The sequence below is a fragment of the Pleurotus ostreatus genome (genome assembly GCF_014466165.1).
Source record: "Pleurotus ostreatus strain PC9 chromosome Unknown scaffold_4, whole genome shotgun sequence".
In the NCBI taxonomy this organism is placed as follows: domain Eukaryota; kingdom Fungi; phylum Basidiomycota; class Agaricomycetes; order Agaricales; family Pleurotaceae; genus Pleurotus; species Pleurotus ostreatus.
The window spans coordinates 3,189,644-3,210,529 of NW_023503159.1; the positions used below are offsets into that span (position 1 = coordinate 3,189,644).

The following is a 20,886-nucleotide window of genomic DNA, read 5'->3' on the forward strand; positions in this document are numbered from 1 at the left end:
TCGGGCTTCGGCGAATGTCTTACTCTCCCCGACGCCCACGTGATGTCCGCTCGTCTTGACTTCGAACCTCTTCCTCGTCGTCGCGAACGTCGAGCTCAATGTTTTCTCCCTTGCGCTGTCGTTGCCAAATTAACCTATGGTCCAAATACCAGTTCTTGAATCCCCGATCTTTATCGTCTTCCTGTTCATCTCCGCCTGGCGAGACCCCATATCCTTTCCCATCCCATAATCGTCCGACCCCGCACCAGATATTTCATCTACCTCATGGGGCGTCGCAAACTGATATAAAGGCTCGATGTACGCCAAATTACTTGCTTACGTGCCCGAATTCACAGAAATATCCACCTTGTTGCAAGATTACGAACTGGTGCGCATACACCACCCTGATTCTATCCACGGTCGGTCTATATCACCCAGGTTGCGGCATGCGCGCTTTCAATCTATAACTGCGGCATACGATGCTCTTCGTGGAAAGAGAGCGCATGCCAATGTTGACCCCTATACCGAGGAGATATTGAGGCGAAAGCGAGCATATTACGCCCACTACGGGCACAGGCCTCGAGCAGAACACGCATATTACCGAGGCAGACATAACTGGCACGCCAGCGCGGATGACCGCTGGAAGGACAGAATCATCCTCGCCGTCGGAATAACAGTATGTACATTTCTCTACTCGCTGCCATAGGAGGGCGTGAAAGTGTGTCCGCAGGCCCTTGTCGCGGGGATTGCCCCAGGCTTGTATATGTTCCCTGCGAGCATGGAAAGAAAACATCTGGCTGCCGTTGCAGGTCTTGCTCAAGCGCGGAGTGAGGCTCGTGAAATAGGCGACGAGCGTATGAGAGAGCTCCACAAACGAGCAAAGGAGATAAGGTCGTCAAGGACAGAACGTTGAGCTTCATACAACGGTATGCATTCACTTTTTGCTCCGATTACGAACTGCTAACTTTCAGGTGCAGAGAACTATCCATCGACTCAGCGTATCCAGTATACTGCCCAAATGTTGCCATTATTTCCAGCCACTCAGGCAGCACTTTCTTTCAGACTTGGTAGATAACTTGTGTCGCACTTGCGAGGAAACATCGACAATGAGTCAGTGTAAATTATATTATCGCCCACTTCCGTTGGCGAGATGATGGTGCTGCGCAAGGAAGGGACTCCATGAGGCATCAATTTCCCCCGGCATTCGATTACCTTGCTTGGAAAGCTGGGTCCCCCTCCCTGGAACTCGCCCAATTCGTCTGGAATCTCAATAGGCGCAGTCCTACGCTTCCGCCATGACTGCCTCTGCCTGATACCAATGGCAATACGGGACCCCCGACCTTGAAGGTTTGTAGTTGTACTTGCGTCAATACTAAATTCTCGTCCCTCTTGCAATGAGCTCGACCGTAGGTCGAGCGACGAGGTGCTCTTGCTCACTCGGTGCTCTTGCTGTAAATTCCCACATACAGGCAAGGTATTTTTCAGCACCGCCAGGCGATTCTAGTCATATAATATCCCTTCAAGCTGTCGAGCGATTTTGCCTGATCAAACAAGCTAAACTCGGAGAATACCCACGATCGTAAAGCACTACTCGATCCCAAGCGAACGCGACCAAAGCCCGGCGGCACGGGATTTATCTCTACATACAACACAAAGCTGCACAATGAAGTCCATGAAGAAAGTAAAACAAAATGGGGTATCAAATTCATCGCCTGCCGCCTGCCGCCTGCCACCTGCCGTTTACTATTGCTGCTTCTGGCTTCTCAGCGCTGCAATTTGTCGTGACCGCACAAACCACGAGGTGAGCGGAATAGTGATACAGGAAACGGCGATCCACGCAATGAGGACGCCGAAGTTCAACCCCACTGTTGGCGCGAAGTCAGATGGACAGACATGGTCCTAGATCACAAGTAACACTTACGCATGTTGCGGGTACTGAACACGATAGTGCGAATGCCCCGGGAGACGTTGTAAAATGGTGATGCGTAGCCGTATCGGTAGAATGCCGGCAAGGTTTCCAGAGGATAGAAACAAGTTGAGACGTTACCTAGTAAGACGGGGAAACGAAGTAAGCAAGTGCCACCCTACGTCAAACGCTCGCTCACTTATTATCCACAACACCAAGAAGAATGGGATGAAGCGTGGAGTAAGCAACGTGAACATGGCCTCTACAGCTAATCCACTACATTCGATGGGGAATACACATCAATAGCGATAAGAAGATATGAGGTGAGCGTCACGTACAGTGCTGTCATCCCAAACCACATGAGCATCCAGAATACGAGGAACCCAGGGTGACCGAAACTGCTGGATGTTCATCTCTCAAAGCGATGGCGATTGAAGTTTTACGTACCGACGATGGAATGGTAACTGGAACGCTAGACTCTGTAGCGAGTAGAATAGCTGGTAGACCAGGATGTCAGACATATCTACCGAAGGTGGACCCAGGGGACGGAGCGTACCGAGAGAATAAAGTACATTGAGATCGAAGTCACGATCCTTGTAGAGATCAAAGATGGTAAGGAAAGGCGCTGCTCGAAGCCGGCAGCAAGTCGAGCGCCATTGGCAATACCCTAACAAGGCTGTGAGTAGACAGCTTTCAGTCCAGTGCATTTGAAGCGTACCGCGGCGATGAACTAGACAGTTATCGCGTGTTAGTTAGCTTGATGTGTACGTGTTGCGCGGACTCACAGAGATGATCAAAAGGTATATCAAGCCCACAAACGTGACTGCACTAGCTCTACGATGCAGGACGAATGCATCAGTTATATGTTCAAAAGGAGAGACGAAGATAACACTCACACTGGGATATCGAAAGGCCGCAGATTGCGAAGGGTGAAATATGCCGGGCGTGTGATAAGTTGAGGAGCAGTAGAAAGAACAGTACTGATATCAATTTGTCTGCTGATGAGTGTACGAGCAAACTGGTTTGCAAAGTTCAAGGAAAGTTGATCCATGGGAATATCAATCTAATCACATTGCAGTGAGTCAAAGTACCATTCGCAAGCAAGAATTCAGCGAACATTTGGTTTAAGAAGAACGCGGCTATACAGTAGAACCTTTCGTTATCATTTCGTGAGTTATGCACTGAAGAAACGTACTATGCATCTTCGTTGCGGGCTTCTACGCCGAACGCAGTCACAGCGCTGGTGCCATCATAGTTCGCGTCCAACGAGGCTACTGCGGCGTTGAGTCTCGCAGTAGCGTTTGGATTGACTGAATGCCACTTAGTCACGTAGTACGGTAGACGGAGGATGTGCCTACTCGAAAGTGCAACCCAGCAACGCTCGCCGATGACTGCCTGAGCAAGATCATCGACACCGTTAGGGAAGTCGCTTGCTGGTCTGACCTCCCATGAGATTTTCATGGGCTCGCCACGAACGCCTAGGAAATTCTGCACAACGGCGGCGCCGATATCACCACCATCGAAGTCCTATCGTACCAAGAGCGGGTTTCAATATGTCTTTTAGGGGTTATGTAAGAATAAATGTCGCGTACCACAATCCAACCGTTCAAGTTATGAATGAAACGGTCGGTGCGCCACAATGCACCCCAATATATACTGAGGACGGCAAAGATTGTAATTGTGAGCAGAACTAATCCGCCGGCGAGGACTTTGAAGTATGCTGCCCTTGCTCTAGCAGCGTCCGGAGTCCGGTCAAAAAATGCTCCGGTGAATACAGGAGCAGCAGGCGGTGGAGACCGACTATGGATTGTTGCGTCGGATGTTCTGGATGATTGAAGGCCAAGGGGGCCCTGGCGCGATGACATTGTGGTGAAAGGGCAAGGAAATCAGCGTTTGAGAACAGGACAGAGGGATGGAAGTTGTGTGTTTTAATAGATAGCGCCTCGCTGATGTTGGCTGGTTGGCACATTGTGCGGCGATGTATTATCCTTAAATTGTCAGGACCCTCTTCAACACATACTGATTGCCGTGGGTACCATGACAAGTAAGCTGCGCCGTCGTTCGACCTCGGGGCGCAACGTGGATCGTATGTGTAATATCAGTCGCCGGAGTAGGTGGGTGAGATGCGATCAACACATCCTATTGACCGACCCTTCACGGCATACTTCACGGAATATCGTATAAGGTTTCAACGGCGCGATCTATCCCCGTATCACAACACCGGCGGTCTATTCGAATATCGTGTTGTTGTGCAACGCGTACGCCTCGACGCGGAAGGGACATTAAATCGGTACGATGAAGGCGCTCCGACACCCACCACCTTCCGCGGAGTAGTTGGAGTTACACAAAGAGAGAGTGTGTGTCGTTGGAGTAATATTCTCGGCATCTTCCAGAATGGACGCCGGCGTCAACCGTAACTTTGGGGTCTAGTGTTCGACTGCGACAAATGGATGCATCTTAGACCGTTGTCTGTAGCCGATGCGTTCCGGATGTTGATGCCCAGCCCACAATGTTCATGCGTCTTTGAGTGCTGCCAGTGTGGGTTTAAAAGTGTGTCGAGGTGCCAACTTACTACGAAGAGGTCAAGTCCCCCCGAGCTGTGGTATCGGTAGCCTGTGCGGTAGTCAGGATCAGGATGCAGTCAAAGCGAAGCTGACGAAATAAGCATGCCTAAACGAGTGTTAATAGATTAAAGGGGTTTATGAGTCTTCGAGCCGGCTTATTGCCTGAATGAAACCCACACATCCAGATGGCTTTACATCAGACTGACAGCGGTGAAAGGGGGGCATTGCATCGTGAGTACGTGCCACTTGATCAATAACAATGCGACTCAGACTTTCTTCAATGAGTCCATCATTACTAACTGCCCGATTAGACCGGACCACTTAACTTATATATATTGAACGCCGCTCCGAAATGGACCAGCGGGTCCATCAAGCATGAGCAAGTCTCGCAACTGCACCTCCCGGAACCTCGGATAGATGGCAGCTGCACATTGACATGGTTCATTCACCCCGAAGGCACATGCCGCCGGTAGAGAGGACCCTTCATCGGATACGAGGGGCCTCACGTCGACACATGCGGCCGAACGCAGGCACACGCGTTTATAGTGTTTATGGCCCACGAGGACTTACAGTACGACCCCTTCCACAGCTAAACAATTCCCCAGCGCTCCGCGACGATATACACAGGTGCTGCTGTGGGCTAAAGGCACATGTGGCTACCGAGAATCGTATCCAGCCAACCACACAGCACGTTCAGCGACAATCAAATCGACTCAACAATAACAGTCGCATTGACAACGCGGACTCCTTTCGCCCTCAGATGAGGGTCCGTGGCGCCCCAGCGCGATCCCCGTGGCGACATCGACTTGAAACCAACGCGATAGTCCTAGGAATGCATGGGCTTGGATTTATCGGGCCGTGGTCTTTGGTGGGGGAGGAACTTGGGAGGAACAGAGAAGTGGCAGATCTGAGACGCCCGTAACTGAGCACGTGACCGCGGCCCGAAGGTTCACTAATCTAATCTGTCTCGGCGGCCTTCCTGTACTTTCCTGCATCGACACGACGTGAGGACTCTGCAGTTCATGCTGTTAAACAACGACGTTGCAAGTCATCAAGAGACTCACAGTACGACATGATGCAGCCTGGAACATTTGCTTTCGGTGCGATATTGAACATGGATACATACATTAGGGTGAGTTGTGTATGTTCATGATCTAGCTTGAATGGACTACTAAAGAAGTTATTATCTCAACCCCCCATAGGAGAGGATTTTGGTCATATGGGTATCTTCCATATCCCTTGTCTGGATACCCCACAACTCATGGAGACCTCTTAGGTGGAAATATTTGCTTACGGTGAATCTGCTTTTCGGTCACTGCTGCGGAGCTGCATCGTTTAATTCATACTGTTGCCCTAGGGGTATATGCCGTTTTGTTTTCTATATGTCTCCATCTCTTCAGGAATCGTACAAAGCCTCATCCTTGGGTTATCGTCGCGACCGTCCTGCTCTTCGTACTCTCGACCATCAAACTCGGATTAGACCAAGCATCCGTTGTTCAGGCCTTCGCTTCAATTGGGAGCGACTCCTCGTTCAATCGGTCGCTCGACAAAGCGGCAGTATATATATATGTCTCCGCAAAGTGAGTTCGCTGCGACTTGTCAGGCCTCAAGGTTGCCCCTGTACCGTGATCCGTTGCGCGCTCGCTGACTTCATGGCTTTACTTCGTCAAGTGCTGTCTCCGACGCGCTTCTCGTAGGTCTTCAACCTAGCCGTCTTGTCTAGTTGTGCCTATACATCTCGACCCTAGATATATCGATGTGCCATAGTTTGGGAATCCAGGAAGTTCGTGCTTGCTCTGCCACTCCTCCTATCTTTCGCTTCAGCCAGTGCGTGTATTCTCTGCACTTTACGCTGGTGCCCGGGTGTCAACTCTATGTCAACAGTTGCCGGCTACTCCTCGCAATATACGGGGTCATTGTTTATCATTCTCTCGATGATCACCAACACACTTGTCACCGCCTTGATAGGTGAACTAGTTCGATTACCCTCGGCCATAGCCACACCTGATGATTGATGGCTCTAGCCGGACGAATCTGGTGGATCAGCAGGCGCCTTCGTGCATTCCTAGGCTCTACGTACACCGAATATACAGCGGCAATCGCAATCATGTAAGGATCCCATGCGTCGACCGTCATTGGGTATCGAGATAACAGGAGCTATTCAGCGTCGAATCTGGGCTAATGTGCACGATCTCAACGGTCGTATTCACAGTAACATACAATGAGCAATCCGCACGATGGGCGGCTTATTACTTCAGCTCACAAGCGATTGTGAGCACTCTTTTGTAGGGAGATCATTGTCTTGAAGGTTGATTCTGTTGGTCAATAGGGAATTGCACCAACGCTGATACTTGTCCGAGTTGGGCTTGGGACGGGGACGTACGAGGAGAGTCTGAAAACACTGGAGTTGACCTCGAAGAGACAGTCTACTGTATAGATTAGAAAAGGTATTTGTGTGTCGACAAAAATGTATTTACAAGACAGCATCGCAGAAGAGTGTTATTAGAGCCAAGGATCAGCAATCTCCCGAGCCACGTTGAGGATAAATGTACATATGTAAGGGAGGAAAGCGAGCAACGGTGGATGTTACTATGTGGGACGAGGGCCCGTAGACATGCTGGAGCTGTTTGATAAGGGGGACATAGACGGGACTGCGTCGGCGGCGAGTTACAATCCCGACTCCCTCGGCTCATCACCGTGTGTAGCTGCCAACGAGCGGGTTCGTACTTGCCCAGTACGGTAAGTCGTACGGTGTCAATTCGTCAACTCCTGTATTCGTCGTCAACAGCGACACATCGTCCGAACCTGATGATCCTTCAAACGTTACATGCATGGCACGACATGTGGGGTTGAAACTATTGTGAAGATGTCTTATCGGTGGCTTGGGGTACCTGACCTGTAGCACTTGGACGTAGTGGTATGACGGTGTCTACTGGCCAACAGCTCCAACGCCAGGCCGGGTCCGCCATACCCTGGGCTGAGAACTGGACTTGTTGTATATTATGATTACTGGCTAGGCACCTTTCTCTTGGGGTACGGTATTATCTGGCTATAACCTAGATTTACGACTCAGTATAATGGGATGGGAGTGACCCGCGCTTCACTTCTAGCGGTGTCTTCTTTTCTGTCTGAGCAGAGCAGTCGTCAGCGGACAACTACAGTCTTTTACGGTGATAGTTGAATTTGGACAAGCAGCAGGGGATATTAGTACTCACTCATGGATCCGATTGCCTCGTCTTCGCAAACTCCAGTGTTTTGATAGTCTCCTCGTAAGTTCCCGTTCCAAGCCCTACCCGAACGAGTATGAGCGTAGGAGCGATCCCCTGTTCACACAGCAGTTTTAGTAGTAGGACAACACACAGAGTAGTTACGTACAATGGCCTGCGAACTAAAATAATAAGCCGCCCACCGTGCAACTTGGACATTGTATGTCGCTGTGAATACGGCCGTAGAAACTGTGCAAAGTAGGCCAGATTCGATGCTGTCACACGCCACGTCCTGTGTTATTCCATGCCAACCGGTAGGAGGGGGAAAGACCTTACATGATTGCCATTGCCGCCGTATATTCGGTGTACGTAGTGCCTAGAAATTCACGGAGACGCCTGCTGATCCACCAGATTCGTCCGGCTGCGAGGGGACATAAGTGCAATTCTGGGAGAGCATAGTCGAATGAGAGGCTTGCCTATCAAAGAAGTGACTGTGATGTTGGTGATCATAGAGAGGATGACAAACACGGATCCCGAAAGCTGTGAGGTATAGCCTGTGACTGGAAGTATGTGTAAACGACAATGATAGTTGGTGTTGGAAGGGGGAGATAGCTCACGGGCCGACGTAACAGCAAGAAGGAGCGGCAGGGCAAGCACTGATTTCCTAGCTTCCCATATTATACTGCACCGATATATCTGTAGATTGTCGAGTAATAAGCATAAGCAAGGGTACGAGTTATCTGAGCTGGATACTTACTAGGAGTGCATCAGAGACGGCACTTGAGAAGCGGAAATTCAGTGATCCTAAGTATAGTATGAATCGAATGTGCATGCTCACCTTGCCGAAACGTATATATAGACCCCTGCCCTGTCGAGAGAACTGTCGAAAATGGAGCTCACATCATCCGTATATGCTACTACGACGGAGGCAAGGTCCAACGCTAGCTTAACCGTCGAGAGAAAGAATAGAAGTACAGTCGCAATGATAACCCAAGGGTGTGGCTTTCTTCTTGGATTCCTAAAGAGATGGATACATATGCCGAACAGAACGAAATACACGCCTGCATAACGAATTCGCGTCGGTCAAAATATCTGCATTCTTAGCAGGAAAGCAGACTCACCGTATGCAAAGATTTGAATCTAGTCTTTCATCAGTCATAAATACAAGCAGCAGACGACGATGGTGCAAATACCCATATTAACAGAAATCTTTCCTAAGGAATCAGGTCACGTCGGTACGAATTTGGAGATAATTCGGCCACGACTCACCTGAATATATGTGTCCATATCCATTATTGCCTGGAAGGCATCGGTGCTCATATTTCGTTCTGATGCTGTCGCTGTCGGCGGCGTCCTGTCGATAAAGTCGCTTCGGCGGCGCGCGAGCACTTTGGGCTTGTTCGCGTCCTTCACGACGAAGAATCAGCTGGACGCGTCCTGTCGCGTTTTCTGTAGATAGTTACTGAGTAGACTGCAAACTGAATAGGAAAGTTCAAGGACTGGACGGTCACTATCATCGAAAATCACAAGGCAATTGAAGTTACATAGTAGTCGCCCTGCGAATTGGGGTTTTAGCGCCCGAGTTCAAACTTCAACATGATTCTTTTCATGATCGTTACCTGGCGTCCTTCGTCCTCATCACGTTGAATATGCCACTGGTGTTGGACGTTCTTCTGTCAACATTCTGGCGAGCTTTATCAAAGTTTGTGGCCTCTATCAAAAGTCAGCGCCACGGATTGAGCTGTATGTAATTAAGACGTACGAGGTGATGGAGACTCACCGCCACAGTGCCACCATCCCAAAAGTTCCCTCGTCCTCTGTTAAATCATTGATACCGGGGTTCACAGCAAGTCAGGCCGCGGGAAAGGGTTTCTAGTACCCAGGTCAGACGTTGCTCAAGTGGAGACGAAATACCGCCGTTGCCGATGAATGCGATGGTTGTGAAGGAACGCAGTGCATTATATCATGGTAAGAGTGAGGGATATGAAAGGCTTGTTCCGTACTGAATCTGTTTTCAGGGACTGTCGGTCGACGATTGGCCTCTCATCATAAGTCTCAGGGGAGACCGGAGCCGCAATCCACCGGAGGCAACTCCCTATTGCGCATTCGTCCGCAACAAGATCACGAGTGAAATTGATCCCGTAAGATGAGCATTGATCTGAACTTAACGGCTTGTATCCTCTAGCCTACAGCTACGCTTCAAGAGTAGGTGATGGTTAGTTCTTGTCGAAGCTCTGAGGCCTGAACTGGATTTGTTTCTCTCTTCAGTGGAATATACTCTGCAGCGATATTGATACCCTTACCGGGGCCATTCATAAAGCGATCGCCGGTGGCGAGCGGAGCATTGACGAGATAGTGGTCGTGAGATCAGGGATGGATCATGAATCATGATGCCCCCATATTGATTCATGTACTCTATATGTACCTGATTTTAGGTGAGTGCCGCCTCCTAAACTTGTACCTCTTTGGTTGATCTGCGTTGACTATTATTCTATCGTCTGACATGTCACGACTCTACTTGGCCATCCGCAAAGATTAATCTATGGCCACGCGCTGGATATATCAGAAAGTGCACTAGATAAGTTAAATGGGCCTCGTATAGAGCCTCGGGCTGTAGGCACACAGTAGGTACCCCAGGTGTCCCCTCCTCCTCGTCCTCCTTGTGTCACGGCAGCATCCGCGACTCTTGGAACGTATTGAACAGACGAGCGCTTATATGTGACCTATTGTCGCAGTCAAGAGGCACGAACTTACCACTTAGATACCCAAGAATCCCCATGACGTGCGTCAGTACATGGCCACCGGAAATTACCGTCCTGTACCTCAATCCTCCCCAAGATGGGTCTCGGTAGGCCCTGTTGCCCGAAAATTCTATCACGATGAATGTCGCAGGTGTCGTCGAGAGGAGTCTAACCTTCTTGACCCCAGACCAAGCTGTCGAAAAACGTGCCACAGGTAGGTCCAAGGATGCTCAGCCACGGGACCGCTCAAATCCAATGGACTGATAGTCTGCGATAACGGTGCGATCGGCGTGCCAGATTAGATGGTAAGGGTAAAACAAGTCAGACAGCAGGTTAGAGACTGTCAGACAGGCATGATTTAAAAAATCCGCCGCCCCCGTGGTGATAGGCGCCACCAGGGTTTTTTGATGGCGGTGCATCCAGAGTCTGCACCGATGTTGACTTGCTGCAGAAAACAGCTCTTATGCAGAACTACTTATGAGAGCAGACATTCGAATGGTCTTCTCCGCCATCCCTCTTCCCTAAACGTTTCCCGAGGACCCGATTCACCATGACGTTCGAGTTCACTCATGAGATGGGCGTTATCTCGTAAGTAGATTGATTGCTTAGGAGTGAGCAATCTCCTTATTTCTGCAGGAACCGGCTTTGGGCCGTCCCCTCAGCTGTTGGCGCAGGTCTTTGCTTTCTTGTCCTCTTGGTTATTGCCGCTGTGGGGATACACCCTCGGTCCCGATCATACCTCGATCGTGTTAGCTTCCGGATCGTTGTATACGCTCTCTTCGCCAAGTACGTCAATAGCTCATCTGGTTTCAACTGCACGCATGCTGATGACGATCCAAATAGCATGATATTCGGGATTGCGAGTGCGGTTGGCGGTACGGAGACAGGTCCAGGCTTTACTTGCGGATTCTCGATCTTCGTTCTGCAGGTAAGCCAAATCACTTGGTTGCCAGTTTATAAGTATTGATCTATTGTCATAAGTTAACTCTGCAGTTCTCGAGTTGTCTCCTATTTTTCATCGCCCTCAATCTGCAGTAAGCAACACCCTCCCTCAATCTCTCTGTTCGCCCTAAAGAGGATTATAGACTTGTCGTTGTCCACGGATGGAATGGTCAGACAATGGAGAAATACTACCTCATGGTCTCTGCCTTTATATCAGTCGCCCTGACGGTCCCACCCTATGCTGCCCATCAATACGGGTGAGTCCAGCGTGTATCCTTTCGATCATTCTACCTATTGACCATAAATCTTGTAGTTGGGACCCTCTAGAACGGGTTTGCTGGTACACGAACGCCGACTTGCACGAGCGAGTCATCTGGCAGGTTCGTGGCCCGCGGCGTATCAATATCTCTGTGTGCTCATCAATAACTTCCAGATGACGACGCAAATGGGATGGACGGCATTCACAGTCATTGGTGAAGTCGTCTGCTCGGCCGTCGTCCTTATATATATGATGAGGCATAACGTCAGTTCGGGCCTCCCTTCAACGATCTTCGACTTATCAAATATTTATCTAGGCTCGCAGTCGGAGAGTATTTGTCCCTGTTCAGACGATTTCCGACACATCATCTTCGCCAGCCGTCCTGCATGCCAACAGACACAGACATATCATTTTCCGCATTTGTAGATCCATTTCTTTGGTAATCTCCGATACAGTTGTTGACTTCTCTTCCGTAGCACTCTACCCCGTTGCATCGTGTTGTGTTAACCTAATGAGTGTCGTCACGGCGTTGCACTCGACCTTGTCCGGCGGGATTCATGATCAAACGGTAAGCCATGCCAAGTCAGTGTTCTCAGCGTTCAGGCCCTAATGCACCCTTCTCGTCCTTTAGGACTATAACGTTCTTCTGCTGAGCGATATCTTGTATGGAGGTCGTGCTATCGTATACGCGTTGCTTGCCATCACTGATCCAGTATGTGATTGTCCCTCGAATGTTCTTCCGTCCGGTGTACTAATGGTCTATACCAGGCTCTTGTCCGTGGGATGCGGGCACTGTTCTCTTATGTCATGTACGGTTCCGACGCGACGACGAGCTCGGGGACGAAAACTGAAGGTTCCACATTCTCAAGACCTGGGCAAGTCAAACGGCCAGAAGTATTTGTAGAACTATCGACGATCCTCTCTCCGCCAGAGGCAACCGGAAAGGGGGAATCTGACGAAGCGAACCCCACCGGCACCATGACAGATAGCAAAGCTGACCATCCCGACCGTCAACAAAGATTCGCCTCTGACGTCGATCTATCGTCAAATAGCGAAGACAAAGAAGCACCTAGCAACTACGATGAAGAAGCTGCAAGGCGGGACACTGGTCCAGGTCTTCAAAGCCGAATGAGAGAGGCTCGGAGGAAGGACAAGGCGGAGCAAGATGCATTTACGAAGCAGATATAACGGGGATCCCTTTCGTTCTTTTGTACTCGATTGTATGTATATTTATACCCTGTTCTTCTACTAGATATTAGGGAAACGTGATGTCGAGGGGTAGAACAAGCGCTTTATGTCGCGCCCTGTTGTAACTTAAGTGATGTTGTAGTGATTCGTACTTAATGTTATAATTACACTCGCTGTTTACTAGGAGACTCCACTGTCTTTCTCTCTCCTAGCCCCTACTCCCAGAGGCGCTTCAAGTTCCTCACATGATCAATCAAACTTTCACCTCAGCGCCTCAACTTCGAAATCGTCCATGTGTTGTTCTTTCTCGAACATAATTCATTCCATCTGTCAGGTAGCTCACCATAAAATGTCGGCCTAACGCTGAATATATATAATGTCGTCTTGGCAGAACGTTCAGTCCAGTCGACCTACTAGAGGTGACCTTGACGCCAGTTTGGTTGAAGCTTGCAACTTAGCTGACCTTCCATATATTTTGAAAGTGCAGTGCAGCCCCCAGGCAGTTTTCACCACGGGCGCAATGGGGGGTGGCCATGGCCTCACTCAAGGTCGTACTAAAAGCTTAGAGGCCGGTGTACTAGGTTTCGACTCACTGACAAACAATAACACCGGATGCTCAAAGCCTTTGAAATCGTACCACTGTCTTCCGCTAGCAATCTGGACTCAACTATCGGGTCTGCGCGGACGTTAGTGACCTAGGCGCCAGTCTCGCCTGGGATATTGGACGGCATTTCTCCCCTGATGCATGAACGCCTGGCGGGCGGAAGGTACCCAATATGTACAATGAACACCAACACCCTGACACTCTCAGCATGCCCCCTTTACTCCCCCGTTCGCTGTCGATAGGCAATTTGCATTCGTCCATACACCAATCACATCGTCGTTCGCCACTCTTTCCAGAGAACCAACACAAGCGATGTGCTAGCAGCTAGACCCTCGTACTGACTTAGAATACACTCAGGGGTCTTCAAGGAGTGCTAGTGCTTGGGTGTATCACGAAGGTGAATTGCGGTTGCGATCGTGAACAAGTCCAAGACTCCGAACTTCAGGTCCTCTATCTCTGATCAACACCATCGCCTGGATTGTCGCGGATGCACAACACGTCCCTCCTATCTTCCCTCATGTGGATGTTGCAAAGGACCGACCTAGAATGCGAAAGGAGACGCAACCGTAGAGGTCGACACTGAAGAAGTTATAAAACGCGCTTTGTCCTCGATGCAATACTCCAATCCTCTCGCCCCAGTGCCTTATCCCAGACACCTGTACAGTCATGCCCACCACTCTCCTCTCGAGCTCGCGCTTGAAATCATCACAAATAATCATGTCTGTTGACCAGACGTCCCCTGTAAACGCCGTAATTCCAGTTGCAGTCGGCGACCCCGCACATGGACAGCCTCCTTCCTACAAGCACAAATACCAAGAGCTCGACGAATTCATCAGTCGCCTCCACTCCCACGCCCTATCAGCATGCACCTCCCCACAACATAAACAAGTCCACATCGGCGCGTACGACGATTCGTACTTCCCCTGCGGTCCGCGCGTATCATTTGACTCCAAATTCCTGCCGTTTCCCTCTCAGCCATGGGAATTGCAGACCAACGACATCTGTCTCGAGTACGGTGTTAAATGTAGCATAGCGGAGGACGAGAGGCTTGTCAGGGGCCTCCCGCTAAAGCTTGTAGGGAGCTGGTTCGTCTTCGCAAGCTTGCTGTTCCTCACGGTCATGTTCGTGGGCGCAGGAGGCGAGAAAATCAAGATTATGAGTTAGGCAATATCGGGGGGTCACCGGTCATCGACGACTAATGAGTACTAGGGGGTTAGAAGATATATAATCGTCTTTCTAAGCGTAGCCATCTATAATTGGGGTCTGTATTTTTAGTTCCGAATCCAGGGATTTTACTTTGTACATATTGCGAACTATAGAATGCTTATTGTCGTATACCGTCAATAGTTTGCGTGTTACACTGTGTATCGATTTTAGGGGTATGTATTTGAACACTTTGTACATAATCACGCAACTTGTTCAACTTGCTACCTTCCTCCCAGGTCGAATCCTTTAGCTGCAATCTTGGCCATGTATATCTTGGTTTCTGCCAAAATAACGAGCCGCCCCTTCCCAGCAAACACCATGTTCGGAGCCGTGCTGCCCAGGAAGAATTTCCCGAGAAGTGTTCCCTCGGAGTCCCATGTCTATATCAGAGTGTGAGAGTCAGCAATAGTGTTATCGTCTAAAGCAGAGAAGGAGAGCGTACATGCACCCCATCGCCAGCACCAGAGTATACGTTGCCGTTGGTGTCTAGCTGGATACCATCGGGGATTCCGGCATCAACGTAGGCGAAGACGCGGCGGTTCTTGAAGGCGTGTGTAGTGGAGTCGACGTCAAACGCGTACCTAGTTGTAAAATGAATTGAGTCGAGAGGTGGTGGTTAGCGGACATGTCTTACAAAGTCGTGGGTTGCATCTGCGTAGCATCACCGCCAATTGCACCGCTATCAGAACTTGGAAGGATAATAGAATCAGGGTTCGCTATCGAAATTGAGCGGCCTCAAATGCTCACATAAAGGCCGTTTTCCCGTCGCGGGAGAAGGCAAGTCCGTTGCACTTGTCGAAGCCATCAGCCACGACGCGGACCACTCCGGTATTTGGGTCGAAGCGGTACACTTGATTAGGCATCAAAGATGTGGGGCGGAACCCGCCTAAGAAACCATAGCTAAAACCAAGGTGAATACACTTAAAGGTAGGCAGTGGAATCGTGGCAGTAACATACTTCACGTCGGTGAAGAATATCTTTCCGCTTGGATGGACTTTGACGTCGTTCAGTGAGTTGAACTGGCGGCCAAAGAAATTGTCCAGCAGTATGGTCGAGTTGTATGGTGGCTTAGGATTCACGAGTGCGATGGATGGCGGGAGTGGTCCCCGGCCTGAATTGGCTAGTAACAGCTGAGATCGGAAAGGTCCAGTTCCTCCGTTCGTCATTTGGATGGTGTCCGATAACTCGAGCTAATTTAATCCCTAAGTCCCTGATTGAATGCGGAACGTATTGTGGACTAACGGGAGTCACCGTAACGTTGAAGGCACCGGTGCTGTTCTTTTTCAAGGCAGCCTCTACTTCTGCCATACTGATCTTGCTCACGCGATTGTTTCCCCCTTCGCCTATATGACCATCCTTGCTCGCGAAGAAGAGCTCGTCAGTCTCAGGTACGTATATCGGAGCTTCGTGGGCGAAGTTGAACCCGGGAGTCGATGCGATTTCAGAGAAAGACGGCGAAGAGCCCAACACCTTGATGAATCCCTTGTCAAATATTTGGAAGAAAGGTGGCGCCGTAGAAGTGGGGTTAAATGTGGTCTCGAACGTCGAAGAGCGGAATGTCCCGTTCTTCCCTATCACCGTGAATGAACGAGTATCTATAAACTGGGGCCCCAGAGTAGTACTTAGTGTTTGGCTTGTGCGTAAGAAAGAATTGGAGAGACTGACTACTGATTGAGGGGGCAAGGATGGGCTGAAGTTACTGGCTGCAGCGACTTCGAAGGTCACGAAAGCTACAAAGCTCGCGAAAAGGGCGGCCATTGCTGGTGTGCAGTGAGGGAATGGGGTCCTTGTACATCGTCGTTGAACTTCGAAAGCATTTTATAGTCCTAGCTCGTTTGACGTGGTGCCTTCTTTTTTAGTCTCTGTTTGCTACCCTGTGTAGTGTCAATGGCTCCTTCAGCATCGCGAAAATCTATCCTGCAGGTTGCTTGATGGTTGTACCTGTCGTGAACCAACGTGAGCTTGATTTTTGTACCGAGGGATCATGTGATTCGGAGATCTCAAGTTGAGAAGGTTAATTGACAAGGTAAAGGGACTCCTTGCTGCCCGACAAAAACAGTGAAGATGTCTGTGTCGGTCCATACGGTGCGTAGGCCGAGGGCTAATGCTAGTTGCATTGTGACAAGCTCCTCAGCAGTCGGGATTGCATGGCTAGCTCGGGCATCATCTCGTGATTGAAGCTTCATGCGTAAGGGCCATGGAGTTACATAGAGTTGCTATGTATCAGGATTCAGAACAGCATCAAGCCTCCATCCGTGAAGGTCTTCGCATGTCTTACCTTCGGGCCGAGTGCAAAGGGAGAGCTCCCACGGCCACCACATCTCACTGCTCTTTCTTCCGTCTTCACAGTTGAACGAATGGAACCCTTCCTTGGGAAAGATCTTGACGTGTACCCCCAAGTGAGCGGTTCAGAATCCGCCCGTAGATTGTTGACATGACCTCTATGTTTCCAGCAAAGGCTATTGGTGATTTGGGTACGAGCGCTCAGCTTTGTATGATGCTGTTCAGCTCGAGCTAACGTGTGTTCCCTTCTTAGATTGAGATTTTCGCATATGGTGATAGCCGCTCTTTTCTCCAACCGTCCCAATAATCTCAAACTCTCCAGGCGTATATTTCGTACTGTTTTGCATTTGTATCTACTTGTTCAGATGCCGGAGAAAGCCTCATCCTTGGGTCGGCGTCGCGACTGTCCTCCTTTTCTTGCTCGCTACCCTCAAGCTAGCTTTGGATCTTGCAGTAATTGTGAAGGGATTCGTGCCTGTGCAGTCGTCCGCCCCATTCTACCCCTTCAACACACGTCTTGACCCAGTGGCTGCGTATGTTTATGTGACTGCAAGGTACGTTCATCCACTTGTGGTGGGTTGCCTACGTCACTGAAGAATATTTGCTTAGTGCTGTTTCCGACGCTCTTCTAGTGCGTATCGATGTTGAATCTGCATCCCTCTCATAACAGTCAATCCCCTTTAGATATACAGGTGTAGCGTTGTCTGGGATTCCAAGAAACTGGTGCTCATCGTCCCAATTTTACTCGCTCTAGCATCGGCTGGTAGGTATTCCTCGCTTCAAGCACGCATCTATTTTACTTACTCTCACCTTCTAGTGACAGGCTACCTTTCGCAATATGTCGGGCTGATGTTCATCGTCCTGTCTATGTCCACCAATTTGACGGTAACTTGTCTGATAGGTAAGTCACTAGATCTCCTCCTTTTTATCTCACTTTAAGGAATTAGTTGGGCGAATCTTTTGGATGGCTAGGCGTATCCGCGCCTTTCTAGGGCCTGCGCATAGTCAGTACACGGGGGCCGTCGCAATAATGTACGTTCCATTCATATCTATCTCTCACTCTCGCTCTTGTTCGATTCTACAATATTCCAGTGTCGAGTCCGGTCTGGTGTCGACAGTGTCTATGGCGTTCATTGCCGGGACGTTTCAATGCGATACTGCTCGCTGGGCAGCTTACTACTTGGGGTCGCAAGCGATAGTGAGCACCCTCGCTCTTTTCATCAACGTCCCGCTAACTAGGTATTCGCCGAAAGGGAATCGCGCCAACACTGATACTAGTGCGGGTTGGCCTTGGTGCAGGAACTTACGAGGAGAGCATGAAAACATTAGAGTTTGCCGCGAAAACAGAACAATCCGCTACTCAGTGAGTGGCCTGTCCCCCGGTACCCGACATGGTCTTCGCTTAGCTCATTCAAATTACTTGTAAAGGCCGAACACTACTGAAGTGTAAAACGTATTTCTACGTTTGCCGCGGAGTGAAACACGGTAACCACTCATCCAAAGCGAGCTGGAAGAGGCCTAAGCCTGTAAAGAACTGCTCTTGCGATATCGGGCTGTAGAAGCCAACCGTCTGGAAGTTGGTGTGATTGGCGTCGGGAGTGAGCAGAACTCTCATATCGGAGACGTGTACCATATTCGCGTATGTCAGACCGAAGAAGGACGAGTTTGGCGGTGCGATGTTGCATCTGAAATTCGGGGTGACATTAGTTATTAAAAGAGGTGGGCTGTAGAGCAAGGTGGGCGGGGCGTACTTGGGGATGGCTACGGAAGGCGTTCGGTGGGGGGAGTTGACTTCGATAGATGCAAGCCCCTGGGTCCTCCAGGGGTCGACTAGGGCACGCATCACTCATCCATCTCAGGCAATGGGGCGACGCGACTTACATTCACCGTTTGTGAAAAGTACGTTGGATGGGTTCATATCCCATCCGCCGTACTTGTTCACATTTTCCACCTGTGGGGACGCCGGGAGACCTTGAGGGAACGCCGAATTGCACTGCTCTTGGAATAAGCCCAAGGATTGCAGAGACGTCTGAATAGACAGAGGATTCGTGGTGTCCCCTCTTTGGTAGAACCCTTCAAACATCGCGTTCCGCCTCAGCTTTCGCATTTCACAACGACATCATGGTAGACAACCGACCGTATTCAGAGCAATACTGCCACATCCACGAGCGATCTGTGACAGGATCGTCCGCACCCCTGGGGATGGAATCGTAATCAAGTTGGGTAATTGCCACCAAGAATGCCCGGAAGGCAGTTTCGACGCCGAACCGGGAAGCTAGGCCCCCTTCGAGAGGATCGGTGGTGTAGTTCCTTGTTTCGAGTAGGTTGCAAAAGGGAAGCAGCGTTGCGGCGAATCCGTAGTACTGAAGTTGAAACGTAAAGGTTTACACTACAGGTCAACTGAAATTGAGGGCAATACCTGATAGAAATCGAGGGGATCCATCAAGATGGACGCTGCGCTGAGGTCACTGATCTGGGTGATACCCTCAAGTGATTTGGAGGCACTCCTTCCTGCTGGACCGCTTTGCCTTGCGCTCAAGAGGCCCTGCCTTATTGTGTCTTTCAATCTCTGGTCATTACCCTTCAGTGCGCCGTCGACATATCTTCAAAAACGAATTGAATGATCATGAGGTTTCCTAAGTGAGTCTACGTACTTTGTAACCGCCACCCAATCCGCTGAGCAGTTCCTTGTCAGACTCCGCTCCGCGGCCATGTAGTAGCTGGCCATATCGACTTGCGCGTGAACCGGGGCTGACGATGCCCATGACGCGAAGATCGTCTCAGGGTTGCGTATTCGCAGGAAAGCAGCGCGGATGCCGGGGTACGACCCGCCAAGGAACACCCATGGCGTCGTCGAGGGATGGACGGGGAGCGCGAGCGGTCCGGCGGAGGGATCGTTCCGGTGCGAACTGCTACCGCCGAAGGAGTTGGCGAAGAAGATCACGTCTTCAAGAGCTTGTTCCGTGTTCAGAAATTTCCATTGGTCTGCGGTTGTATTTCTCTGTGGATAATGCGTGCGTTACTGTTGGAATAAAGGTGAGTATATTGGTGTCCGTACGTTTACTGGGAAAGGTAGGGAATCCCCGTAGAAGCGGTGCTCCCACAGGATTGCGAGACCTTTGTACCGTTTCGCGAGCCGTATAACGGCAGAGAGCCCATGGTATTCCTTCCAGGGCTTTTAGCCACACGATGGGCATGAGAGATGATTCACCGACCTGAAGGTAATACGGATGGAGCGGCGCAGCATCCTGTTCCCCGGAGTCAAACACTGCAATCGAGTCAACGAAAGCCTCCTCTCACTAGGAGAGTTCACCTACGAAATACAGGCCCTCCGGGCTCAAAATAGGTGTCGTTGACCCAGAATCGATTTTTGAACGTTTGAGTCGAGTTGGAGAAGTGATCGAGAGGGATCTATAAAAGATTGTGTCAGTTTATCGATGGTAACTTGAGCCAAAAATGTTTCTCACGTCAATGAAATGGCTCTCTCCTGAGGCGGTACCCACTCTTGGTAGTATTTCCTGAAAGCCCAGCCTTGGAGCGGTAAACTTGGCCAGAGAACATAATGTCAATGCCACCAAGGCGAAGCATGCTGCAAGGTGGGGGAGCCGCGCCATATGGAAGCGAGGGTGACTCCCATTCTTCCAACGTATTTATCTCATCATGAGTGCTTCATGAGCTGTTCTAAAGTTACGTCGAAGACAGACCATAGTGTGTTGGAAGAATATCTAAAGACGGAGAGAAGATAGATAAGAGTCATAAGACCATATGGCTTTAGGAGAACGTGTTGTGGGTGGAACTGTAAGGCATGAATTCTCTAAGAAAACACACTGTATCACATAAGGGTCACTGGAAACCACGTCCACCCTTGGTAGAAGGTCGAAAATTCTGGGAGGGTTATTCAGGGGCTAGGGGATGCTCCCCCCTGATTTGTGTTCCCCTCCAATCATCTTGATGCAATGTATACTTCCCTTTGTTTGGAAGGCACGCTCACAATGTCAATCTTTACCA

At 50.0% G+C, this 20,886-nt stretch overlaps 7 protein-coding genes across 7 annotated transcripts; 4 read left to right on the forward strand and 3 right to left on the reverse strand.

Moving 5' to 3' along the window:
• Window positions 1-98: 98 nt before the first annotated feature.
• PC9H_006888 (uncharacterized protein) lies at window positions 99-892 on the forward strand (the record flags this gene model as incomplete). The annotated part of the gene is made up of 3 exons (XM_036776427.1): window positions 99-297; window positions 357-655; window positions 710-892. 3 exons carry the CDS (start codon window positions 99-101, stop codon window positions 890-892), a joined length of 681 nt encoding a protein of 226 aa, XP_036632446.1.
• Window positions 893-1,722: 830 nt separating this feature from the next.
• Window positions 1,723-3,750, reverse strand: PC9H_006889 (uncharacterized protein; the record flags this gene model as incomplete). The annotated part of the gene is made up of 12 exons (XM_036776428.1): window positions 1,723-1,844; window positions 1,901-2,026; window positions 2,085-2,161; window positions 2,224-2,283; window positions 2,333-2,382; window positions 2,442-2,552; window positions 2,671-2,719; window positions 2,782-2,948; window positions 3,003-3,024; window positions 3,081-3,195; window positions 3,244-3,412; window positions 3,478-3,750. The coding sequence occupies 12 exons, from the start codon at window positions 3,748-3,750 to the stop codon at window positions 1,723-1,725; spliced, it is 1,341 nt and encodes a 446-aa protein (XP_036632447.1).
• A 7,196-nt stretch (window positions 3,751-10,946) lies between these two features.
• Window positions 10,947-12,785, forward strand: PC9H_006890 (uncharacterized protein; the record flags this gene model as incomplete). The annotated part of the gene is made up of 11 exons (XM_036776429.1): window positions 10,947-10,984; window positions 11,033-11,182; window positions 11,240-11,324; window positions 11,378-11,430; window positions 11,482-11,595; window positions 11,652-11,718; window positions 11,772-11,861; window positions 11,914-12,019; window positions 12,074-12,165; window positions 12,229-12,309; window positions 12,366-12,785. 11 exons carry the CDS (start codon window positions 10,947-10,949, stop codon window positions 12,783-12,785), a joined length of 1,296 nt encoding a protein of 431 aa, XP_036632448.1.
• Window positions 12,786-14,055: 1,270 nt separating this feature from the next.
• Window positions 14,056-14,588, forward strand: PC9H_006891 (uncharacterized protein; the record flags this gene model as incomplete). Its single annotated transcript, XM_036776430.1, has 2 exons — window positions 14,056-14,474; window positions 14,525-14,588. 2 exons carry the CDS (start codon window positions 14,056-14,058, stop codon window positions 14,586-14,588), a joined length of 483 nt encoding a protein of 160 aa, XP_036632449.1.
• Window positions 14,589-14,816: 228 nt separating this feature from the next.
• Window positions 14,817-16,353, reverse strand: PC9H_006892 (uncharacterized protein; the record flags this gene model as incomplete). Its single annotated transcript, XM_036776431.1, has 7 exons — window positions 14,817-14,975; window positions 15,038-15,176; window positions 15,230-15,283; window positions 15,343-15,495; window positions 15,553-15,785; window positions 15,838-16,197; window positions 16,261-16,353. 7 exons carry the CDS (start codon window positions 16,351-16,353, stop codon window positions 14,817-14,819), a joined length of 1,191 nt encoding a protein of 396 aa, XP_036632450.1.
• An 890-nt stretch (window positions 16,354-17,243) lies between these two features.
• On the forward strand, window positions 17,244-18,245 carry PC9H_006893 (uncharacterized protein; the record flags this gene model as incomplete). The annotated part of the gene is made up of 8 exons (XM_036776432.1): window positions 17,244-17,268; window positions 17,333-17,432; window positions 17,488-17,509; window positions 17,563-17,641; window positions 17,696-17,779; window positions 17,826-17,910; window positions 17,971-18,076; window positions 18,132-18,245. 8 exons carry the CDS (start codon window positions 17,244-17,246, stop codon window positions 18,243-18,245), a joined length of 615 nt encoding a protein of 204 aa, XP_036632451.1.
• Window positions 18,246-18,337: 92 nt separating this feature from the next.
• On the reverse strand, window positions 18,338-20,492 carry PC9H_006894 (uncharacterized protein; the record flags this gene model as incomplete). Its single annotated transcript, XM_036776433.1, has 10 exons — window positions 18,338-18,563; window positions 18,630-18,708; window positions 18,760-18,951; window positions 19,016-19,241; window positions 19,298-19,481; window positions 19,533-19,879; window positions 19,937-20,044; window positions 20,094-20,146; window positions 20,196-20,289; window positions 20,346-20,492. 10 exons carry the CDS (start codon window positions 20,490-20,492, stop codon window positions 18,338-18,340), a joined length of 1,656 nt encoding a protein of 551 aa, XP_036632452.1.
• Window positions 20,493-20,886: the final 394 nt, after the last annotated feature.